At 38.4% G+C, this 23838-nt stretch overlaps 1 protein-coding gene across 10 annotated transcripts in view; it reads left to right on the plus strand.

The window, feature by feature from the left end:
• Positions 1-23439, plus strand: part of c23h12orf4 (chromosome 23 C12orf4 homolog) — a 172068-nt gene extending 148629 nt beyond the window's left edge. For 5 of the 10 annotated variants that reach the window (XM_060842882.1, XM_060842883.1, XM_060842881.1 and 2 more), the window contains 5 exons: positions 3582-3784; positions 5820-5877; positions 8228-8295; positions 20077-20202; positions 22614-23438. In XM_060842882.1, coding sequence (XP_060698865.1) covers positions 3582-3784; positions 5820-5877; positions 8228-8295; positions 20077-20169 — 422 coding nt within the window. In that variant the 3' untranslated portion in view covers positions 20170-20202; positions 22614-23438. Of the gene's footprint in view, positions 1-3581; positions 3785-5819; positions 5878-8227; positions 8296-20076; positions 20203-22613 lie in introns of all 10 variants that reach the window. The other 5 variants (XM_060842877.1, XM_060842880.1, XM_060842886.1 and 2 more) reach the window with 3 other exon arrangements.
• The last annotated feature ends 399 nt before the right edge of the window (positions 23440-23838 follow it).

Consider the following 23838-nt stretch of genomic DNA (forward strand, 5'->3'; position numbering starts at 1 on the left):
GTGAAGAGCAGTGAAAGCAGGGCCATCCTTCGGAACAATAGACCGATTTCTCTCCAAGTTTTCTTAGGAAATTAGATTAGATTCCCTACATTATGGAAACGGGCCATTTGACCCAAGAAGTCCACACTGACCTTCCGAAGAGTAACACACCCACACCCATTCTCCTATCCTATATTTACCCCTGACTCATGCACCTAACACTAAGGGCAATTTAGCATGATCAATTCACCTGACCTTTGGACTGTGGGAGGAAACCGGAGCACCCGGAAGAAACCCACGCAGACACTGGGAGAATGTGCAAACTCCACACAGACAGTCACCCAAGGCAAAAATCAAATCCGGGTCTGTGAGGTAACAGTGCTAATCACTGAGCCACTACCGCCCTAGTGACATGGGATACTGACTTTAAAAAAACCTTCATTTATTTTAGCTAGTAATTGGTTGTTTTCACAACAGATGTGTGCATCATGGGAAAGAGCTGCTTAGCTGTCACTGAGATTTGGAATGTGTAACTTTGACAATTGGCATAGTGCAGCATTAGCCATATGTGTTTTACCTTCATCTTGACAAAATAGGGGAATTGCAGGATGATGGTTTTAAGCCATACTTTGTTCAGAAATTGCAGGTAACAAACCATAATTATGGCAGGATTCAGAACACAAAATATAATGTCAGATTTGTCATTATTTTCACTCCCTGATTTTCTCAATATATTAATTTGGGAAAAATAAAGAGGCTTGCTTGTGGAACAACTCAATTGCAAAACTAGGATTCTTTGTTCCGGCCAACTACTGATAATTTAAAACCTTAAACCTATTTTCAGAAGATTATAGAACATAGAACAATACAGTGCAGAACAGGCCCTTTGGCCCTCGATGTTGCGACGACCTGTGAACTGTTCTCAGCTCGTCCCCCTACACTATCTAAAAATCAACCATGTGCTTATCTAATGATTGTTTAAATCTCGCTAATTTGGCTGAGTTGACTACATTAGCAGGTAGGGCATTCCATGCCCTTGCCACTCTCTCTGTGTAAAGAACTTTCCTCTGACATCGGTCTTAAATCTATCACCCCTCAATTTGTAGTTATGCCCTCTCTTACAAGCTGATGTCGTCATCCTAGGGAAAAAAATTTCACTGTCTACCCTTTCTAATCCTCTGATCATCTTGTATGTCTCTGTTAAATCCCCCCTTAGCCGCCTTCTTTCCAATAAGAACAGACCCAAGTCCCTCAGGCTTTCCTCATAAGACCTTCCCTCCAGACCAGGCAACATCCTGGTAAATCTCCTCTGCACGTTTTCCAATGCTTCCACATCCTTCCTGTAATGGGGCGAGCAGAACTGTACATAATATTCCAAATGTAGCCGCACCAGCGTTTTGTATAGTTGCAGCATGATATTGCGGATCTGGAACTCAATTCCTCTAATACACCGTATGCCTACTTCACAACACTATCCACCTGGGAGGCAAGCTTCAGGGATCTATGCACATGGACTCCAAGATCCCTCTGCACATCCATACTACCAAGAATCTTTCCATTGATCCAGTGCTCTGCCTTCCTGTTATTCTTCCCAAAGTGCATCACCTCACATTTAGCTGCATTGAACTCCATTTGCCACCTCTCAGCCCAATTCTGCAGTTTATCCAAGTCCCCCTGTAACAACATTCTTCCAAACTGTCCACTACTCCACCGATTTTATTGTTGTCTGCAAATTTACTAATCCATCCACCTATGCCTGCATCTAAGTCATTTATAAAAATGACAAACAGCAGTGATCCCAAAATAGACCCTTGTGGCACATCACTAGTAACTGGACTCCAGACTGAATATTTTCCATCAACCACCACTCGCTGTCATCTTCCAGAAAGCCAGTGTCTAATCGAAACTGCTAAATCTCCCTCTATTCCATGCCTCTGCATTTTCTCCATCAGCGTACCACGTGGAACCTTATCAAAAGCTTGACTGAAGTCCATGTATACCACGTCAACTGCCCTACCCTCATCTATATGCTTGATCACCTTCTCAAAAAACTCAGAGGTTTGAGAGACATGACCTGCCCTTGACGAAACCCTGTTGACTATCTGAAATCAAATTGTTGCTTGCTAGATGATTATAAATCTTATCTCTTATAATCCTTTCCAAAACCTTTCCTACAATAGAAGTAAGGCTCACTGGTCTATAATTATCTGAGTCATCTCTGCTGCCCTTGAACAATGGCACAATATTTACAATCCTCCAGTCCACAAGTGCTAAACCTGTAGACAATGGGGTGTAGGTTTGCTCGCTGAGCTATAGGTTTGATATCCAGACGTTTCATTACCTGGCTAGGTAACATCATCAGTGGCGACCTCCAAGTGAAGTGAAGCTGTTGTCTCCTGCTTTCTATTTGTATCTTTCTCCTGGATGGGGTTCCTGGGGTTTGTGGTGATGTCATTTCCAGGAACAAGAACCCCATCCAGGAGAAAGATATAAATAGAAAGCAGGAGACAACAGCTTCGCTTCACTTGGAGGTCGCCACTGATGTTACCTAGCCAGGTAATGAAACGTCTTGATATGAAACCTACAGCTCAGCGAACAAACCTACACCCTAAACCTCAACCTGAGCTACAAACCTGTAAACAATGACGACTCAAATATCAAAGCCAAAGGCTCTGCTAGTTCCTCCCTAGCTTTCCAGAGAATCCTTGGATAAATCCCATCCAGTCCAGGGGACTTGTCTACTTTCACTGCATTGATCTTATTAACTTGTGTCATGTGGTGAATGCTGTGGCCTCTATCACTGCTACATGCCAAAGGTGATCGGCAATGTAACTTTGGGCATTAGAAATTGATGCTGGATCAGTTCTTACACTGGCATCTGAAATTTATATGTTTTTGTTAACTACAAGAAAAGTACAGGGATCTGGAACAAAGGTAAACATATGGACTGTATCATGGATTCACTATAATTTTATCAAATGCTGGAACATGGTCAAGGATCTAAATTAGCTGTTCCAATATCTATTTTCCAAAAGTCTGTCTTGTTGTCAGTTCAGATATTTTTTCCAAATTATTTCTGTAGATGTGTGTGAGCTATAGGGACTAGCGGAATCAACTGGGGCTATTTTCCCTCCAGCAGCAGCGCCTGAAGGGTTACCTTATAGAGGTTTACAAAATCATGAGGGGTGTGGATAAAGCATATAGGCAAAGTCTGTTCCCAGGGTGGGGAAATCTAAAACTAGAGTGCACAAGGTTAAGGTGAGAGTGGAAAGATTTTAAAAAAAGATCTAAGGGACAACCTTTTCATGGAGGGTGTGTTGTATGTATGGAATGAGCTGCCAGAGGAAGTGGTAGAGGCTGGTCCAATTACAACATTTAGAAGGCATCTGGATGGGTATGAATAGGTTTAGAGGGATATGGGACAAATGTTGGCAAATGGGACTAGAGTTTTTTAGGATAAATGGTCAGCATGAATGATTTGGACCGAAGGTGCTCTTTTCATACTGTACAGCTCTGTGACTCTGTATGCTTTTTCTTATGATTGTGAGACATAAGTAAACAAGTATGATTTTACTATAAGATTTTAACTTTTTTCCTTCCAGGAGAATTTTATACCACAAGACATTCTAATCTTTCTGAAGTACATGTTGTTTTTCACTTGTGCGTGGACGACAATGTGAGATCAAGCAATATTACAGCACGTGATCCTGCAATTATGGGCTTGCGGAACATTCTGAAAGTCTGCTGCACTCATGATATTACTACAATAACTATCCCACTTTTATTGGTGCATGATATGTCTGAGGTAAATAGCTAAATATTCAGACAAAACAGATGTAGGAATATCTTAGTGAAAAAGCATATATTATGGATCTTATTGCAAATAGGAATCTTGTCTCTAGGCATTTGCAGGTAAAATACAGTCTCCTTTATTGTGCAATAAGTTTGTTAAACTCATGCTGTCTCAAGTAGAGTCATGTGTTAAAACTAAAACTTTATAAGTAGCAATAAAATGCAAATAAACATGGCTGATGAAATAAGATAAGATAAAGTGAAAAGCTGTCATGAAAGTATTGCAGTATAATTTCAAGGCTTCTGTCTGTTCATATGACAAGCTTTTCCCCACTTTTATATGCTGCTACTTTTCTTCCTCATTATTACTTCAGTGCAGGGATCACGTTGATGTGGGTTACACGTTTTATAACCATATTTAGTGCTGCTTATTTATTGGCAAGATGTATTTTTAAAGATGCAATACAAATCTTGCAGCCAATACTATATCATCTTAGATGATGTGGTCAGTTGTTTTGTAATGGCCAAGATCTGAATGAGGTAGAAGAGAGACACAACAAGCCTCCTGCTTGTCTACCTTGGATTCCAGTAACTGTAGTTTTTTTTGTCTCTAACCAAGATCTGATTAACAGCAATATTGAATCATCTGAGACTGCGTTCACAGTATAGGAGTTCATTTACAGACCAACTCATGCATTTCATTGTGAACAGGACATTGATTCTAATTAAATTTTTAAACATCCACTTCCATACTTAAGTGTATTTAATTCATTATATTTTAACTAAAGTTTAATTGGTAACTATGTTTATATCATAGAATAAACAGTAGAAATTAATCAGAAACAATTCTACTGTGGATTCTAAATCAATGTGTTGGATGCTGGAAAGCTGACTGCCAGCAAAGTGTTATCAGATCCAGTAACAATATTGCACAATGTCAAAACATTCCTTCACCTTTTTAATCCTGTTTCATATTATTTTACCTCATTTCCCACTGCGCACCAGAGACCTAGTGTCAAAGTACCTATTTTTGTTAAATTGATGTGCTGAATGACTAACTTCAAGAAGAACATCATCATTCATCAGAAGTTATTTTACGAAGCAACCTTGTAAAACTATCTGCTTATATTGGAGAAAAAATAATCTGATAGCTTGGCTCAAAGAGTTAAAGTGTGCACTATTTGTTATTTACATTTTTCATAGCTGTACAAGTGTGAGGTTTGGTTTTTTTCTCATGTCACAAATCGCTTAAAATTTCTCACTTGCAAATCTAAATATTCTGTTAAATTACAGTCTCGAAGATTATTGTCGACTCTCAACTTTTATTCTATACATAGTCAAGTAGTTAAATGAAAGAATTGTATTTGTCATTGATTCTGTTTTAAAGCTTTGGATACAACTAAATGTCTAACATGAATTGAGAAAAAGATACTGATTTTTGTGTCTTATCGGTGTAAAATTTAAATTAAACTTTCTGCAGAAATGTAAATGGCCAATTTAATATTGTAGACAGTTATGTAGTTTTGGCTAAAGCATAAAGTTATGTTTTCAGTCTTCTGTTATTGAATTATATGTTTTACTTTAGTTGTCAGATCCACAGCTTTGAGTCACGAATAGTGTTGCGCAAACTGACAATGACCAGCTCATAAATTCTTGAAAATTTCCTAAGAAGTCAAATTATTTCAGCAGCTTGATCCATTGAGGAAATATGCCAGAGTGTTAGCGATTTTAAAGTGTTTAACTCTTGCAGTGAAAATGCATAAAGCCCGTAAGAACCATTTCAGATAGCCAGGGATACTGTGCAGATTGATCAGACAAACTAAAATGTGAAAGGAATAAAAATTATGACATAATTTGCAAATGATAAAATCAAGAAAAGTACTAAATGCTAGACGATATTGCATTTACTTATTTTCTTAATATAAAACGTATTGAGATCCAACTGGGAATTAATTCATGGGTTTGTTTATGGCAATTTATTTTTGAAATCCATTGTGAATATTATCAGTCATGTGGAAATTTGAGTAATGTTTTATGTGTTTTAACAGGAGATGACTATACCTTGGTGCCTGAAAAGAGCAGAGCTTGTCTTTAAGTGTATAAAAGGTTAGTAAATCTTTAGGGCTTACAGTTAACTTCTTTTGGTTAACTTGTTAAATTTTGGGAGAGAATTAATATTTATCAATCATGGCAGTTTATCACAGAGTATCTAGATAAAAATAGTTTTTGCTCACCAAAAACTCAGGTTTATTCTGCTGAGCCATGACTTCGTTTTCTAGTTGTGGTATTGAATGAAGATGTCCTCTTTCCTCCATTCTAGTAAACTATTCGCATCCCACTGCCCAACTCTCTCTTATAATAATCAAGAATAATTTGTAGAATGTGAAATTAAAATTATTAAAGCTTGACCCAGGGCAAAAATTGTTTGTGAAAATTTAAAATTTGCTTGTGCTGTAAACATATTTCCAGCATGGCTAAAACCCATGCAGCAAAGCTTCTATTTGTAAAATTAAGAGTCTTGTTTTCTTTAAACTCACTGACTTGTAATGTAATTAATAGCATGTACCAAGATTGTAAATTCTCACTCCACAGTGACTGAATTTGTCTTGTCAAGGTGAATTGGTGTATTATTTGGCAGAGCTTAGTTTTAAGTTTTCATCATGTAAATGCAAACATTTTTGGTGATTTCTTTATAATAGATTTGATTAATAATACATGAATTTAAATGGATTCTGTTGTGACATTTATGTATGAAACAAACCTGAAAGTGATCAGTTAATTTTGGCTTTATTTAAATAAAGTTAAAAGCCACGGGCCAAATATTCGTGAGGACTAGCAACATCAGGCAGTTTGCTCTGCTCTTTCTTTTTTCTGGTAAGAAATATCTCCACATTTCTTGCAGAAGGTTCCAATTACAGCTCCTTCAAAATTGCAGACCATCTTTTAAATCTGACAGGTTCTCTTAATGCAGGCTAGTTGGTTAAAGTCAAATCTAAACTCCTTTACATGTCCAGCAGCACAGACTGCACCTTTCTTTAGTGAAATGATATCTATCTGAGGTAACTTTGGAGTTAGGATGCAAAGTGGTAGAGTACCAGCTCAATGATCAGCTTGGAATGGACAGGTGTATAGAGTCCAGCAAGGATGAGAAGAGTGTCTAGATACGAAAGTGGGTGAGGGGGTGAGACTTAGAGGCAGGTGTTTTGTTGGGAGGGTGTAGAATGTTCAGGTCCCAGTATTGTTGTGTCTGATAGGAAAAAGTGAGTGTCATGTTCAGAGGCTAGATGATTGGAGGGGGACGTGGTATTGCTATGGGAACAGTAGCTGAGGGAAGGTGTAATTGGGGTATGAATGTAAAGTTGGGGGTCACTTTAATAATTAACTAGGAATTAACTACAGCAGAACCCTCCTGAAGTCACTGATTTAAATGGATATTTTCAGAGCTACCTGACACAAGGGGATTGTCTGTTGGAATCTTCACTCCATTGGCAACTCCATCAGATTGCTTGGTCAGGATTTCATGAGGTCCAGCTCCCACCAAGACTGCAGAAACAAATATCTGGCCATTGGAAAATCCAGGCATACATTTTCAAAGCCAGTTTTTGCTTATTTTTTAATTGTTTAACATTCCATAAATTTTGCATAATAGTAAGCAAAAAAGAAATTCCAACTTGAAATTGTTTAAAGTTAAAAATCACACAACACCAGGTTATAGGCCAACAGGTTTAATTGGAAGCACTAGCTTTCGGAGAGCTGCTCGTTCATCAATCATCTAATGAAGGAGCAGTGCTCCAAAAGCTAGTGCTTCCAATTAAACCTGTTGGACTATAACCTCGTGTTGTGTGAGTTTTGACTTTATACACCCCAGTCCAACACCGGCATCTCTAAATCACAAAGTTATCTAATTCTTGATTCTCTTATAAATTCTTCAAGATCTAATCTAAACTTCAATTTGCATTTGGAAAGTTTATGCATTAGTAGTGAGTGGCTATGATTGCAAAATTTTAAAAAGGAATGACATGGACAACTACGGATGTTACTGAAGTCCAACATTTAGAAAAGATGAATACTTGCTCTACATCTCTGCTTTCATGCTTGTTTCTTGGGACACATCCATAAAGTCTTGGGGAAATACTTGGTAGCATGAGAAAAGATTTGGTAGCAAGAAAAAAATGAATAAATTATGAATCATCCACCTAGATAAGCAGTTTGGGATCATCATTAGAAATTTCCTGAACAAGCAATTTAATGTTTTAAAAAAAAAGTCACTGCTGATACAGCATTATTTACTATGAAAACAAAATTGCTGGAAATTTACAGCAAGAATAAAGAGGAACATTTGAATAACATTTTGAATATAGATTATCTTGAAAATTGAAAGGTTAGATCAGGAGGTAAACTGAGTAAAACTCTGATTTTTAAAAAATCAAACTTTTGCTTTTTATTGTTCCTTCAGGTTTTATGATGGAAATGGCATCCTGGGATGGGGGAACTTCTCGCACAGTTCAGTTCCTTGTGCCACAGGTACAGCAACAAATGTTCCAAAATAAAGCAAACACTTATGAATACCTATACTAATTTGTCTGGACTCAGGTTACCAGTTGCAATAATATGTTTGGTAGAGTAAAAGAGAAATTTAGCCTCAGTATTAACATGTAGCAAAAACAATACTAGGAACCAGACTTGGACATGGAAATTGTTGCAATCTCTCAGGTAAAAATGTGTTACTGGAAAAGTGCAGCAGGTTAGGCAGCATCAAAGGAACAGGAGAATCGACGTTTCGGGCATAAGCTTCTTCCTGAAACGTCAATTCTCCTTTCCTTTGCTGCCTGACCTGCTGCGCTCTTCCAGCAACACATTTTTAAGCTCTGATCTCCAGCATCTGCAGTCCTCACTTTCTCCTAATCTCTCAGGTAAGTCAGCATCTGTGGAACAAACTTGACCTTTACAATTTTGTATCTGTCTTAAATTCTCTTTTTAGAGTTTGGATGGAAAGCCACATATTGAAGATATCTATCATTGCTATTGATGTCAAAAAAGTTGTGAATAGTTTTAGAATTAAATTTGGATATAATATTTTCAGTATTAATGGACTTTCTGAAATTGTTGGAGCTGCCTCACAATGCAGGCACCCAGGTTTGATTCCAGCCTTGGGTGACTATGTGCAGTTTGCATGTTCTCCCTGTGTCTTGGATTTCTGTCAGTTGTACTGGTTTCTTCCCACAGTCCAAGGATGTGCAGATTTGGTGGATTGGTCATGCTAAATTGCCCCATGGAATCCAGGGATGTGCAGGGATTATCCATGGGAAATGCAGGCTCCTGGAGATAAGGTGCGGGATGTAGGTCTGGGTGGGGTGCTCTTCAAAGGGTCAGTGCAGACCTGATCAGCTGAATGGCCTCTTCTACACTGTAAGGATTCTATGATTCTGTGAATTCTTCTATGTAGAAGCAGGGGGGAAAGGTAGCTGGGAAGGCAAATTTCTCCCCACCCCCACCACCCTCTAGCTTATCTCTCCATGCTTCAGGCTCACTGCCTTTATTCCTGATGAAGGGCTCTTGCCCGAAACGTCAATTTCGCTGCTCCTTGGATGCTGCCTGAACTGCTGTACTCTTCCAGCACCACTAATCCAGAAATAGGTAGATGTAGTTATGGGGTGTGTTACAACTTGGCAGTGAATCCTTCTGCTAATTAAGCCAAGCATACAGAAAAGCTCGCCTCGCCTCATAATCTGTTAAGGTATGAGTGACAGAGAACTCCCAATTTCTTCTATTCAAAGAAAAAAAATCAATTTATTCTTTTAACTCTAAAAGTGAACATTAAAACAACAACTATGTAAAACTCTAAGCCTCCCTTCTCTTAAAGGTTCGTTATGTATTTCCAACTCTATCACAATATACTGTTCCAATATCCACTGTCGCCTCCTGTGTCCTCTTTCCTCTGACTGTAGGTCATCTTCGGTCTTTTGCTGAAAAGATTTTTCATATCGAAGAAGTACCTTTGATAGAGTGTTTTACTGGCAGTTGATTGCTCTCTCTGGCTAACTCTCAAAATACCTGCTTCTTTATACCCCAAACATCAGAACATCTCAGTAGTTGAATGTTGTCAAAACATTAAATTCAAATTCGTTTGGGTTTTAGTATCTTGGGGCATAATTTTAAACTGGGTAATTTCGAACTGTTGTGAAAACATAGCAACCAAAACTCATGTATTTGTTTCACAGCCAAATGTTACATCTTTTCAGTTTTCCAGTACACTAAGACTGCAGGTCAGTCACAGGTGCTTGTAAGCTCTTAGTACAAAACAACTTTCACTCTCTCTCAAAGGTACATTACATGCCTTCAACTTCATAAGAGTGATAGTGATAGATCAGAGGGGAGGTGGAGCAGATAGCTGGGAAGGAAGATGAACAGATAGTACAATTCATGAGTGCGGTGCCTAGTTGGAAGGTTGGATCTGGCTTGAGGTGGGGGAAGAGGAGAATCTGGTGAAGTCCGACATTGATGGCGGGTGATTGAAGGGTCCCAAAGTGGAAGATGAGGTCATTGTCTTCCAGTCGTTGACTGACTTGGATTTGGTGGTGGAGGCGGCCCAGGACTTGCATTTCCTTGGCAGACAGGGAGGGGGAGTTGAAGTGATTGGCCACAGAGCAGTGGGGTTGTTTGGTGTGTGGGTCCCAGAGATGTCCCCTGAAACATTCTGCGAGTTGGCGTCCTGCCTCCCCAGTGTAGAGGAGACCACATCAAGAGCAGTGGACACAGTAGATGAGCTGTTTGGATGTGCAGAAAAATCTCTGCCAGATGTGAAAAGATCCTGTTGGGACCTTGGATGGAGGTGAGGAGTAGTGTGGGCGCAGGTTTTATACCTCTTGATACGGCAAGGGAAGGTGCCAGGAGTGGATAGTGGTTCAATGGTGGAGGAGGGGGGGAACCTAATGAAGGAGTCACAAAAGAAATGTTTTTTGTGGAACGCAGATAGGTGTGGGGAAGGAAATATATCTTTGGTAGTGAATCTGATCACAGGTGGCGGAGGGCAATTCACTGTATCCAGAGATTAGTAGGGTGGAATGTGAGGACCAAAGTGATTCTATCCTTTTTGTGGTTGGAGGGATCGGATTCATGGGCAGAAGTGTGGGAAGTGAAGGAGATGTGCTTGAGGGCATTGTTGACCAAATGGGAGGGGAAATTTGCAGTCCTTGAAATAGGAGGCCTTCTGGGATGTCCTGGGGTAGAATTGCTCCTCCTGGGAGCAGATACGGCAGAGGCGGAGGAATTGGGAGTTAAGGTATTGTGTTTTTTTTATGGGGGGGTGGTGTGGGGTGCGATGGTGGGAGAGGTGTAGTCAAGGGAGCTGTGGGAGTCAGTAGGTTTGTGATAGATGATCCGGGTGAACTTAAGGTCAAGGTAAAAGGTGTTGGTGAATTTGATGAGGTCAGCCTCCTCATGGGAGCACGAGGTGGCGCTGACACAATTGTCAATGTAACGGAGGAAAAGGTGGGGGATGGAGCTAATGTAACAGAGGAAGATGGACTGTTCCACATATCCTACAAAGAGGCAGGTATAGCTGAGGTCCATGTGGTGAAATTGGCTACCTCTTTGAATCCTCCCGCATCCTTCAGACCAAAGGAGAAGTTAAGGGTCAGGACCAGTTCTGCCAGTGGAGGCGTACTGGTTGGGTTAATGAGAGAGGATGAAATGGAAGGCTTGGAGGCCTTCGCCGTGGTAGATGGACATGTGCAGGGACTGGATGTGCATGGTGATGATGAAGCACTGGGGGCCAGGGAACAGGAGTCATGGAGAATGTGGAGGGCATGGCGGTGTCCTGAATGTATGTGGGGAGTTCCTAGACCAAGAGGGACAGGACCATATTGAAATAAGTTTGGTAGGGCAGGAGCAGGCAGAAATGATGGGTTGGCTAGGACAGCCAGGGTTGTGGATCTTGGATAAGAGGTAGAACAGGGTGGTGCGGGGTTCCGAGACTGAGGTTGGAGGCTATGGATGGGAGATCCCCTGAGATGATAAAGTTGTGGATGGTCTGGGAGATGATGGCTTGATGATAGAAGGCGAGGTCATGGGTGAGGGAGCAGTAGGAGGAGGTGTTTGTGAGTTGGCATCTGGCTTCAGCGGTGTAGAGGTTGGTGCGCCAAACTACCACTAAACCCCCCCTTGCCGGAGCAGAGAGAGTAGAAGGCTGTGCTTTGCAAGGCTGAGAGGTTGGAGTGGATGAGAGAAGTGGACAGGTAGAAAATTGGTAGGTCTGTGACAAACAAAGAAGTGACTTCTGATGTACCAATTTTTCAAACCACCTTCTTCACATGAGGGACTTAGATTATGCAGTAGTTAACAAGTAAACCTGATATACAGTGCTGGATTTGTACATCAGCAAAAGTAGCTGGCGGACACAAACTCTAATGGGTAGTTTCTTTCATTGCAGCAAAGTTAAATTTTCATCAGTTGGTTAATGAAAAAGCTAAAGCTGGATGGCTGTACCACAAAATTGTCATATAGAGACCGGACATGAGTATAAGCTCTTTTTATACAGAGCTCAGTACCATGTGACTGCCCTACAACTAGGCAAACTGTGACCTGTATCTCCAGAGTGGAATGAAAGCTTAATGGGAAGAGTCGGGTATCATACATAGACACAGTGCACTTGCGTACCTTATAATGAGAAATGCTGCTTATGAATGGAACTGCTTTAGCATACCATTATGAGATCCCGGTACCAACTTGGCAAGGGCTCAAACATGCTGCTGTCAGTGCTCTGGCAAAATTACGATCATCTGTCTTGAGTTGAAATACCTCCAGAAGTGATCCATCAGACAATAGGAGCTCAGAATGAAGTGAAATCACTAAGAGACTTGATAATATCATCCAAACCAAATGGGTTCAAAGTACTGTATTGTCAATGGCTGAACAATTTGCATGTGGTGTTTGTCCAGATTTAGGCACTTTCTGTCTACCTTGTATTTATTTTCTGGTTGGAAGTTGCTAATTCACCAAACAAAAAGTGCATAACTTCTTTTTCAGCAGTAACCTCAGCTGAAAATATTGAGTCTAAACAAGTAAAGGAGCTGTTTGAGAATTAAATGTTCAGTCACAAAGTGCTTAGTCAGTTCCTGTTGGCTACTAGTAATATGCTTGGCTGAAAATCTACATAAGTATTGCCAAAGCAATAACGCACAAGTTTGGAAAAATAGTAAATCCACTCGGAGTTAGCTTATCCATTCAGTCGTATACAAGTTGCGGCTGGGCTGTGGAAAGTAATGACACAAAAATTACTCTTTTATAAACTTATTCAGCATTACTTCCTGTTGCATTAAGTAATGGAAAGTCCAAGGTGGTGACATGTCCAGCAGGCATGTAGAAAAGGGGGGCATAAAAATTGATTTTTGATAACTTTATTCATGAATTAATTATTTGATTAAAATTTGGATCTTTAAACTATTAGCATTTGTTATGATAAACAAAGCCATAATCCTGGATAAAAATGTCCTTGATCCTCCTGCAATTTTGGAACCATTTCGCTTTATAATAACTAAGACCTAAATCAGTTTACATTTTTTGTTTCTTTTCAACTGTATCAGCAGAATTAATGATTTGTAACATCGTGGATTGCTGCCATACTTAACTTGAGAAAGTGTGTAAAATATCAAAAAATTAATTACTTTGTAGAAGCTACATCTTGGGATGAAACTGATATAAAACCAAATATGGTAAGGACCTGTGTTCGGAAAATCTGATCTAGATGTCTAAAGAGTGAGAATTGATGACCAGAGTCCTGAAAGGTTCAATCAATCTGATGCTTCACTTGCCAATAAAGTGTGGTGTTGGAAAAAGCACAGCACATCAGGTAGCATCTGAGGTGCAGGAGAGTCGACGTTTCAGGCAGGATCCTTCATCAGGACTATTCAGCATCTGCAGTCCTCACTATCTCCTGGTTGATGCTCCACTTGGTCGTTTAAGGGCTCCAGCTGAGCTACATTCCTGATCAAGTAGACAGACTGCATCCACAAGAGGCACAAATGGGGAGCATGATTCAGATAGCGTGTCTATATAGCTGTAGTAACCTACCACTTGGTCAGTGGCTGAGAGATTTTTGCTTTGAGAGGTGCATGCCAGAGAGAAACTAGAAAAATTTGAAAAAGGTATAGCAGGGCAACATACCCTTCCAAAAGAAATTGCAGTGGTAAAATGAACTGATTTCATCTACATAACTGTAGAATCTTCAACTAAAATTCATCTGTTAGCATATTCTCTACTATTCTTTACACTGAAGCTATGTTTGTATTTACATAACCATAGTCATGTCACCCAACGCACATTTACACAATTATAATGGAAAATTAAACGTAGGAGAAAGTCGATCATAGCTTTTAATTGCAACCTGAATCTTGGCTTAGAAGAACTTAACATATCTGTATAAGATTCCTTTGTCAATTTATTTCAACAGATTAATATCATTGTTTAAATAGCAGAGAAAAACACTTCATGCCAGCTAATATTTGCACAGATTAAGTTCCTGGTCTGAATTCTACTGCAGTTTAAATATGTATTATTGTTAACATCAGCAGGAAAATATAATGAAACAAGCAGAGTATGGAACACTAAAGGAATTCAGGATAGAACTTGACAGCCAAGCCTTTCTCACATTTAGGAAACAAAGGCATCAGGCAATCAAAGGTTACCATACTTGCATATTTTCCCCTTTCATCGAATAGTACAGTGCAGAAACGGGCATTAGACCAATCAAGTTTATATCAAATCTTTTGAACTGCAATTCAGTTAGTCCATAGCCACTGCCTTCTACCTTTTCCCAAGTCCATCAAATTAGGAAAGACATTTACACAAAGTGGTAGAAATTTGGAATTGTCTTCCACAGAGACAATTGATGCTTTAACAATGTTATTTTAAAATTTGAAATCTACTTTTGTTATTTAAAAGTATTGGGAACCTGAGGCAAGACCAGTATGTGCAGGTTAGATTGCAGATCATTTAATTATTCAAGACTCTTCTGCCATTCAATGGCTTATTTCTGTTCTTGCATTTGTGTTCACGTATTTCTCAATTTTCTTTTGAAAGTTGCCATTGATCTGTAGCCACCACCTATCAGTCACTGCATTCCAAGTCCTAATTACTAATTAATCTTTTTCCTCATGCCTTCAGTACTTTTGCAAAATACCTTACACCTGTGCTCCCTGGTTAATGATCCTTCAGCTCTTAGAAGCAGTTTCCCTATATTTACTCTTTCTAAACTTGTCTGTAAATGTCTATAGCAAATCTTCTCTTGAACCTTCTCTGTCCTGAGGGGAGCAAACCCAACTTCTTCAGTCAATACACAACTGTAATCCCACATTCCTATAAACGTTCATGAAAATTTCTGCCCTATACAAACCCTTACTCTCCTTCCTGAAGTGTACTGGTACTGCAGTTGAACTAACATTTTAGATAGGCTTAGAACAGCTTGCCTTGTATACTGTGTGCTTTTATTTATAACGATCAGACAGTATTCCATATTCTTTATTAATTGCTTTATTTACCTGTTCTGACACCAACAGTAATTTGTGTACAAACACTCCAAGATGTCTCTGTTCTTGCACTCTCTTTAAAATTGTACCATTTTAGCTTGTTTTTGCTGTTTTAATGGCTGATATTTTCTTCACTACATTTACTGTCTCCTTTAACCCATGATCCTCTTATAACAAAGGTAAATATCATTGTTTAAATAGCAGAGAAAAACACTTCATGCCAGCTAATATTTGCACAGATTAAGTTCCTGGTCTGAATTCTACTGCAGTTTAAATATGTATTATTGTTAACATCAGCAGGAATGCTGATGTTAAAACAACAAAGGTGTTGTTTAAAGGCACTCAATAATTTGACCTTCACATCTTTCTGCAGCAATGAGTTCCACAGATTCACCACTTCTGGCTGAAGAAATTCCTCCTCATCTCACATCTAAAGGTTGATCCCTTCACTCTGAGGCAGTGCTTTCGTGTCCTAGTCTCCTGTTCTAGTGGGAAGATCTGAGGGCTCAAACTATGATGGTGTAGTGATATTTGTGGCTATTTGCCCTTACAGCTCACCAACATTATGAATCACATGTAATGCAAATATGCACACACCTCCAAACCTTGAACCCTTGAGTTTTGCTGAAAAAAAAACCTGATATTGTAACTTTGGTGATTCTATCGTGTTGAGTGCAAGAAAAAAAAGCTTCAGCCTGTCTTTCTTCATCTCATTAACTGCCTGCTTGTCCCATGACAATTGCCTTGTTTTACAATTGCATTCCTAAGGTTAGCAATACCCTGCCTCACAATGCCAGGCTCTTTACCCCTAAGTAAAGTAAAGTGATACTCTTAAGAGGTATCATCCTCACTGGTATTCAGTGTTGAATAAAAGTTTGACAGTGCTGTACTCGGGTTTCCTGCATTGTCTGCCCTCCCCATCTTCCTGGCTGGCCGCCCATTTACTATTTTAACTCTTGGTCTGTAATGTGATTACTTTGCAGAATCTGTGATCCAAGAAACATTCAGTCACCCGTATGCTTTATAGTCAAGTGTCCCACAAGCTGAGAAATCCTCCACACAAGTTTGAGCAACTCAGGACATTTCCTTTGAACATGGTCTTTGGGGTCACATGTAGAGCCCTGAATTTTTCCAGTGATGCAAAAATTTCAAGCTATGGGTCATGGCTGTCCCTCCATTCTGATTAGATACTTTAAAATCAACTCCTTAGGTACAAAATAACTATTCATATATTTGTTAACTAGGCTAAAAATATAGTTAACACTTTTTTTCATTCACTCGTCCTCGTAAAATAAGGAAAGACTCCAATGTATAGTCAAGTTAACAAGAACCACGGAGATGCTAAACACAAAGGACCTAAATGTTAGATGCCTAGTTGCGTAACCCATATATTTGCATTAGAATCTCTAGGTTCTGCAGCTCTTTTTTTTACTTCGGCTTGAGGAACTACCTTCATCCTCGCCCCTAAATTCCTAGCATTGCCTTTACACTATTTATGTTATTATTTTAACAGTATATCAGTTTTATATGTTATTCACTCAAAGAAAAAAAAACTTTTTCAGATAGTTGCTATTAATTGGTTTTACAAAGTCATAGATTTTCTGCCATTTGCACAAGAAAAATTGAACTTTGGTTAATTAATAACTACGTGAACTTGATTTTGCTTACAGAACATTTTAGCTTTTTGGTATACAGTCTGGAGTTATCATTCAGCCTTGATATCTTTAACATCATTCTTTGCATCAATACCTGTCAATTGATAACTCAGCATGTGCCATTTCTGTTTCTATTTTCAGATTTGAAATTATTCTACATATGTACATGTCCAAACTATTGAAAATAATATTTTTTAATTCTGTCTTGACATACTCCAATTATTACTGAGGGGAAAAGAATGTGGCAATGTCCCACCGTCAGTGAGAATGAATTCCGTATAAACTAATACTTCTTAAAAACTCTCCATGTTCAAGTAGTTAATAAAAACTGCAATATTGAACTATTGCACATTTTACCTTGAATCCCATTGAATTTTAAATAAGGAAGCAAAGTGCTGCTTGAGTTCTGAGTTGTCTTTTACAGGCACTAATTAATCTACTTGAGTAACTTTTGAAACAAAAATCAGCGATGCTCTTAAAATCTGGAGAAGCAAATGACATTTTTGCCACAGATGCATCCTGATCTTCTGAGTATTTACACTTCTTCCGTTATTGTTTTTGTATTTCCAGCACTTGCAATATTTTACTTTTTCATTTTCTGGACTGCAATAAATGAAGATTACTAGGAAGGACGTCTAGGAGAACTGCAGAACATTTGAAATTAACTTGTGTTATTTTGCTGTTAGCAGTAGTGAAGACACCATGGTCTGGTATTTGAGGTTGGCCTCATGCAATGGCTTATCTTTTCTCTATTTGCAAGATTTCATAATGCAATTGGTGCTTAAAAGCCTTTCATCAGAAATCGATTCTCCATGTCTGCTTGAGTTTCCTCTGGGTGCTCTGGTTTTCTCCCACAATCCAAAGATGTGCAGGTTAGGGTGAATTGGCCACGCTAAATTGACCATTGTATTCAGGGATGTGTAGGTTAGGTGCATTAGTCAGGGGTAAATGTAGAGTAATAGGGTAGGGAAATTGGTTTGGGTGAGATGACTCGGAGGGTCGATGTGGACTTGTTGAGCCAAAAGGCCTGTTTCCACATAGGGATTCTATGAAAACATATTTTTCTATTATTGAGCTGTGTAATCATCAAAAAGTTATGTTCGGCTAGATATGTACTATGTAAACGTTACTTGGAGATGTGTGATTCCATATATTTTAGCGAATGTAACTTTGTAACATTGGTAAACATAGAGTTACCAACAATCGCTTTCAGAGCTCCCTCATTCTAGTGCCAGCTAGATATCCTTGGGAAGGGGCCAACAGCGCACGGGAAGTATGGTGATGGATTCTGGGCAGAGTTGGATGCGGTGACTGGAGAAGGGGATCCCCTGTGTGTTACACAAAATTTCAGAATTCAGAAATTGCCAGATCACAGTAGAAGGGTAGGATTTTAAATGGGATTTCAAAAATGAGTAATGGAGTCAGCAAAAGTAAATGTTTGTTCTTAAACTTTAAAACCACTAAAGCTATCTCTTTATTGCAGTACAGATGGATGAGATAAGGTGTGTCACATCAAGTAAAAATGACAGGAAATGCCAATATGGTTGAAATGTACGGCTGACATTGTTGCTTTTCCAAGTCTGACGCTTATAATATCAAAGCTAGTTTGTCACCAAAAGGATGGGATAATTCCAAAAGTAAGAGAAAGTGAGGACTGCAGATGTTGGAGATCAGAAAGTGAGGAGGGCTCGTGCCCGAAACGTCGATTCTCCTGCTCCTTGGATGCTGCTTGACCTGCTGTGCTTTTCCAGCTACACATTTTCAGCACTAATTCCAAAAGTAAACAGGCTTGGTGTTTGCAGTTGGAGTGCTGCTGGGAAAATCCCAGAAATATCCAGTGAGGTCAAAGCACCTTCTGCAATTTGGTGTGCAGTTTAATTAGAAAACAAAAAAAATCTACTTAGGAAATAATGAGAGCAATGCTGTGCTATAAATTCTTAGAATAACATCCTGCGTTTATGTAGCACCTTTTAGTATAGTAACATGTCCAACACAGTTCACAGAATTATTATCAGACAGACATGACCATTGACTTATGCAGTTAAGATCTACAACAGGTGACCAAAACATTGGCCAAAGAGTTAGGTAGGTCTTGAGAGAGATTACTAATTGTAGTGACTTTTTTGGAGCTCATGGCCTTGACATCTGAGAAGAAGGCCATCTACAGAGAGCCAATAGAAATTGGGCTTGCATAAGACACTTGAGTTAAAGAAACAAAAAGCTTTTAGAGATTTGGTGGTGGAGTAGTTCACAGAGATCAGTAATCTAATGACGTGCAGAGATGGGAAATATTAGAAAACTTTGTTGATGGAGAGGGTACGAGCTCAGGATCTCAGCTTGGGAGTATTTAGGACAAGGTTGCCAGTGGTCTACTTCAGCTGCTGTTAGTGACCATGGACAAAGATAAAAATGGCTAGGGGAATACATTTGTAGTAGGGATTGGAGACACTGGCTTCAATTTATTCCAATATTTATTTGTAGAAATGTTCTATCGTCTAACACAATGTTTGACAAATTCCAGTGCTATGCAATGATCTAAACTTGTAATGACGAGGTATAGCTTGTGATGTTGGCATACATGTGGCATCTTAGCTGTGCTTTTACATGTTATCACTGGTGGATAGCATGTAAATGAGAAAGGAGTGTGAAATATATTAAATTGTGTAGTTTATGGGGAAAATTAAATTTACCAATCTGAATTCTGCCTGAAAACAGTTGTGTCAATTTACTGCATTAGTCAGATATACTGCCATAATTGCTTGAATTCATCACCAGATGCAGTATACTCCACTACTGTATTAAACTGTACTTTAAAGAAAATGCTGTGGTACATTGAATATCCTGAGCATTAAGGAAAGGATGCATTCCTGTTGAAGTTAATAAGTTTTAACTGACCAAGAGTAGCATCTGCACTTGTATATTTAGGCTTGTGCAAAGCTTATCTCTGGCAAGTAGAGTGTACGTTTCAGCCAACAGTTATTGGAAAGACCTTGCTATCTGCCCTTCACGCTCTGAAGTCACCAGACTCTCGGCCATAGTGCAACATAACAGCAGTCTGAGTATGCTTATCACTTTTAATGAGTGCTTTGTACTATGCAACTTAAATTGTAATTTTGTATTAACAGAGTATTTCAGACGAAATGTTCTACCAGTTGAGCAATATGCTACCTCAAATTTTTAGAGTTTCTTCTACTTTGACACTGACCTCCAGACGATGAGCTAACACAAGTATTCAGTGAACAGTGAATGAGGTATGCTGGCAGGTCACTTTTCTGTGCCTTTCGGGCAGTATATTTTTTTTAAATAAAGATTTGTGTGTTGTTTCCCATGGAATGAGTGAACAAAATGTTTGCTGACTTCAATAGAACATTAAGCAGTTAAAATTGTATTTTAAGTTGAAATAACTTTACTGTTACTGTAATTGGTGACATGTTATAATGATGATATTTGTCTCCTTCTGTAAGGAAACTCCTGAGGAATTACTAAGCAATGTTATTTGTAAGCAAATTTAATGAACTTGCATCAAATTCCTCTTTCAGTAATTTCAACAAAGTTGATGGATGATGCCCTATTTATTTTAAACAAGTTTAACTCTTTCACTAAAGTAGCAGAAAAGTATTCAGTATAAACACACACTGCTTTTGAACAGTCACATCTTCAGACATTTCCAGACAATAATGAATATCATGTTGAGAAAATATAAAAATAATTTGTTTTTGTGCATTAGTCGTCTGTATATCTGAGGTGATGCTGTCAGCCCAAGAATAATTTAAATTTGTGAAATTGCTTATGGTGCTGATAATTTTCATATTTTTATAGACATTGGTATTTAATTATAAACTACTATAACAATATTGCCACACATCCTTCATTATCATCATGACAGCTGGTTGTATCAATCTGCTTTTTCTCATCATTGAAGCATTCATTCTAACCATTCTTAGCTCCACAACTCAAAAAAAAAGTTGTGTTATTACAGACATGTATATGCTAAAGTAATGTTAAAATCTAGTAATAATGGTATAAAGAAACACTTTATCATGAAGGGATTAGTGCAGATTTATTTCAATTAAAGTACAAATTTCAACTGTTGGCATGGTGCTCTAGTCTGCAAATGTAAATCATGATTTATGGGATATTTGGAGAGAACTGCTTAGGGGAGAGATGGTACAGTATGTGATTTGACTCTGCACAGACCATAACAAAAATTAAAAGTTATGATTGGAAAGTAATGTTTGAAAGATAGCATAAATAATGAATAATTGATATTAATTTGAAGCACTATTGCTCATTTCCATGTCAGCCAAATAAATACCTCTTGCATCACTCAATCTACTTTTCATTACTTTTACGTATTTATCAGGTGATAGAAAGGAAACGTTAATGTTTTACTGGGCTTTAATTTGGAAAATTAGATGCCTCTTTTAAGTGATGCTAAGTTAGGGTTTAGTATTTATTAGAGTCATACAGCATATAAACCCGACCCTTCAGACCAACCTGTCCATACCAACCAAGTTTCCCAAACTAAAACGAGTTCCTTTTGCCTGCTTTTGACCCATCCTTATAAACCTTTTCATATTCATGTGCCTGTTCAAATGACTTTTGAAGTTGAAAACTGTACCTGCATATACCATTTCCTCTGGCAGTTCATTCCACATACAAACACCCTCTGTGAAAAAGTTGCCCCTCGGGTTCCTTTTTAAATCTTTCTCCTCTCATCTTAAAATTATGCCCTCCAGTTTTGAACTCCTCTACCCTGGGGAAAAGACCTTTGCTATTCACCTTGTCTATGCCATAATTTTATAAACCTTTATAAGATCACCCCTCAACCTCCTACACTGCAGTGAAAAATGTTGGATGCTGCCTGAACTGCTGTGCTTTTCCAGCACCACTTTAATCCAGAATCTGGTTTCCAGCATCTGCAGTCATTGTTTTTACCACCCTGAAAAATGTTCCAGCTTATCCAGCCTCTTCTTTTGTAACACAAACCCTCCAGTCCCAGTAATATGACTACACCTACACACTACTCCTAAAGTGGCTTCACTAATGTCTTGTACAACACCAACATGATGTCCCAACTCCTGTACTCAGTGGTCTGAGCAATGAAGGCAAGTGTGTTAAACCACCTTGTCAACCTGTGACACAACTTTCAAAGAACTATTATCTTCAATAGTTATTTCCAGGGTCAGTTAGTACAGAATGGTCGGCTTCTCTATTAAATATTGAGTATATTTGAAGAAGTTGACATGCTGCATTTTAAGAAAAATCGATGGATTTGTTTTATTCCAGATTGTTAATGAATCCATTGTGTGTATCTGTTGATGGAGTTAAATCACATGAGGTTCATCATTCTCTGGCATTACATCAGTTATCATTATAGAAACTCTACCAGGTGCACTACTCGGAATTTTGAATTTAGTAGTACAAATAATTTACATGAGAAATAAATTTGAGAGACTTGAAAGAAAAATCCAAGATTCTTCACATGTCTCAATTCCAGCTTTTCTTTTTAAATTCTCAATTCTAAATAATGGTGCAATCAATTCACTTTTGAAAATTTTAAGAAACTAAGAGCACATATCTTATTCATTGTGAGTATTTTGTTGAAAGTAGTGTCTGCTGTAAGGACCTCCATCATTTTGTTTTTCTTTATTTTGAATAGTGGACCAAAATGGGGAAAGGATATTACTGTAAACCAAGAACTGTGGAAGGAGTTTTAAAAATATTAAAAATAAGTTTATTTGTGGACAGCTTCTTAGTGAACAACACAAAAGCAGAAGGTATCAAGATTGCAAGACACACCATGTCTCTATCTGCCCCTGCATTGAAAGATGACTAATCTCTCCCAACATTTACTCTAAACTGGTGCCTCAAAGGAGTGACAAGACTGAATGATTAATATAGTAACCATCAAAACTCAGGATTGGAAGAAGAAAAAGGGAAACCTCATCAAATCCTGTGAACTAGTGCAAATGAACTGTGTTCCCCAGTATTTCTCCCCCCCTATCATAACATTGGTTTGTTTGTCCGTATGTATGTATAGGATTTAAGAACGGGATAGAGCTTAAGCTAGCACAATAAGATGATAATTCATTTTGTTTTCATGCAGGTAGAACTTACTTCTTTGTAATAACTAGTTGTTTCTTGTTAAAGAAACCTGGTCAGTGTTTTCTATTAACCAGACTCCATCACCTGGGTAAGCTGAGGCACTGAGTAATTTGATTAAGTCTTTAATTTTTGTAATTATCACAGAGCAGTGAGGTTCAAGTATCAGAGTACGTTCTCATGACATTGAGTGCAAATTGTTCCCTTTATTTACAGGAACGAGCGCAGTACCTTGTTTTCTGCAACACATTAAATACTATGATATCCAAGCAGCTATGTGCACTGAAATCTACCAAGCTCATCTGAGTAATAACTTTGATGAAGACTATTTCCTCCACACGGTTCAGCACTTTTGTAAACTTACTAATGAATAAAAAGTGTAAAATACTGTTACGTGAAGGAAATCTTAATTTTACTGTCATTTTCCTGTGGTCATCTGAACTGTTTCAGTATAGTAATATTTTATGGAGGGTATATGTTAATGTTTGATCACCTGTGTGCAGCCATAGAAAATTGTGTGGGAGGACCTTAGTCTGTTCAATGATTCTCAGAGCTCTAGAAATAGGAGCAGGATTAGCCCATTTGAACTTGCTTATCCTTCAATTTGATCATGGCTAAATATCCAACTCCGTATCCTGTTCTCACTTTCTCCCTATATCCTTTGATTCCTTTATGCCTAACTATATCCAACTTCTTCTTGAAAATATTCAATGTTTTGAACTCTGTCACTTTCTGTAGCAGAGAATTTCACAGGTTCATCGTTCTGGGTGAAAAAATTCCTC

Source organism: Hemiscyllium ocellatum, chromosome 23 (genome assembly GCF_020745735.1).
Source record: "Hemiscyllium ocellatum isolate sHemOce1 chromosome 23, sHemOce1.pat.X.cur, whole genome shotgun sequence".
NCBI classification, from domain to species: Eukaryota; Metazoa; Chordata; class Chondrichthyes; order Orectolobiformes; family Hemiscylliidae; genus Hemiscyllium; species Hemiscyllium ocellatum.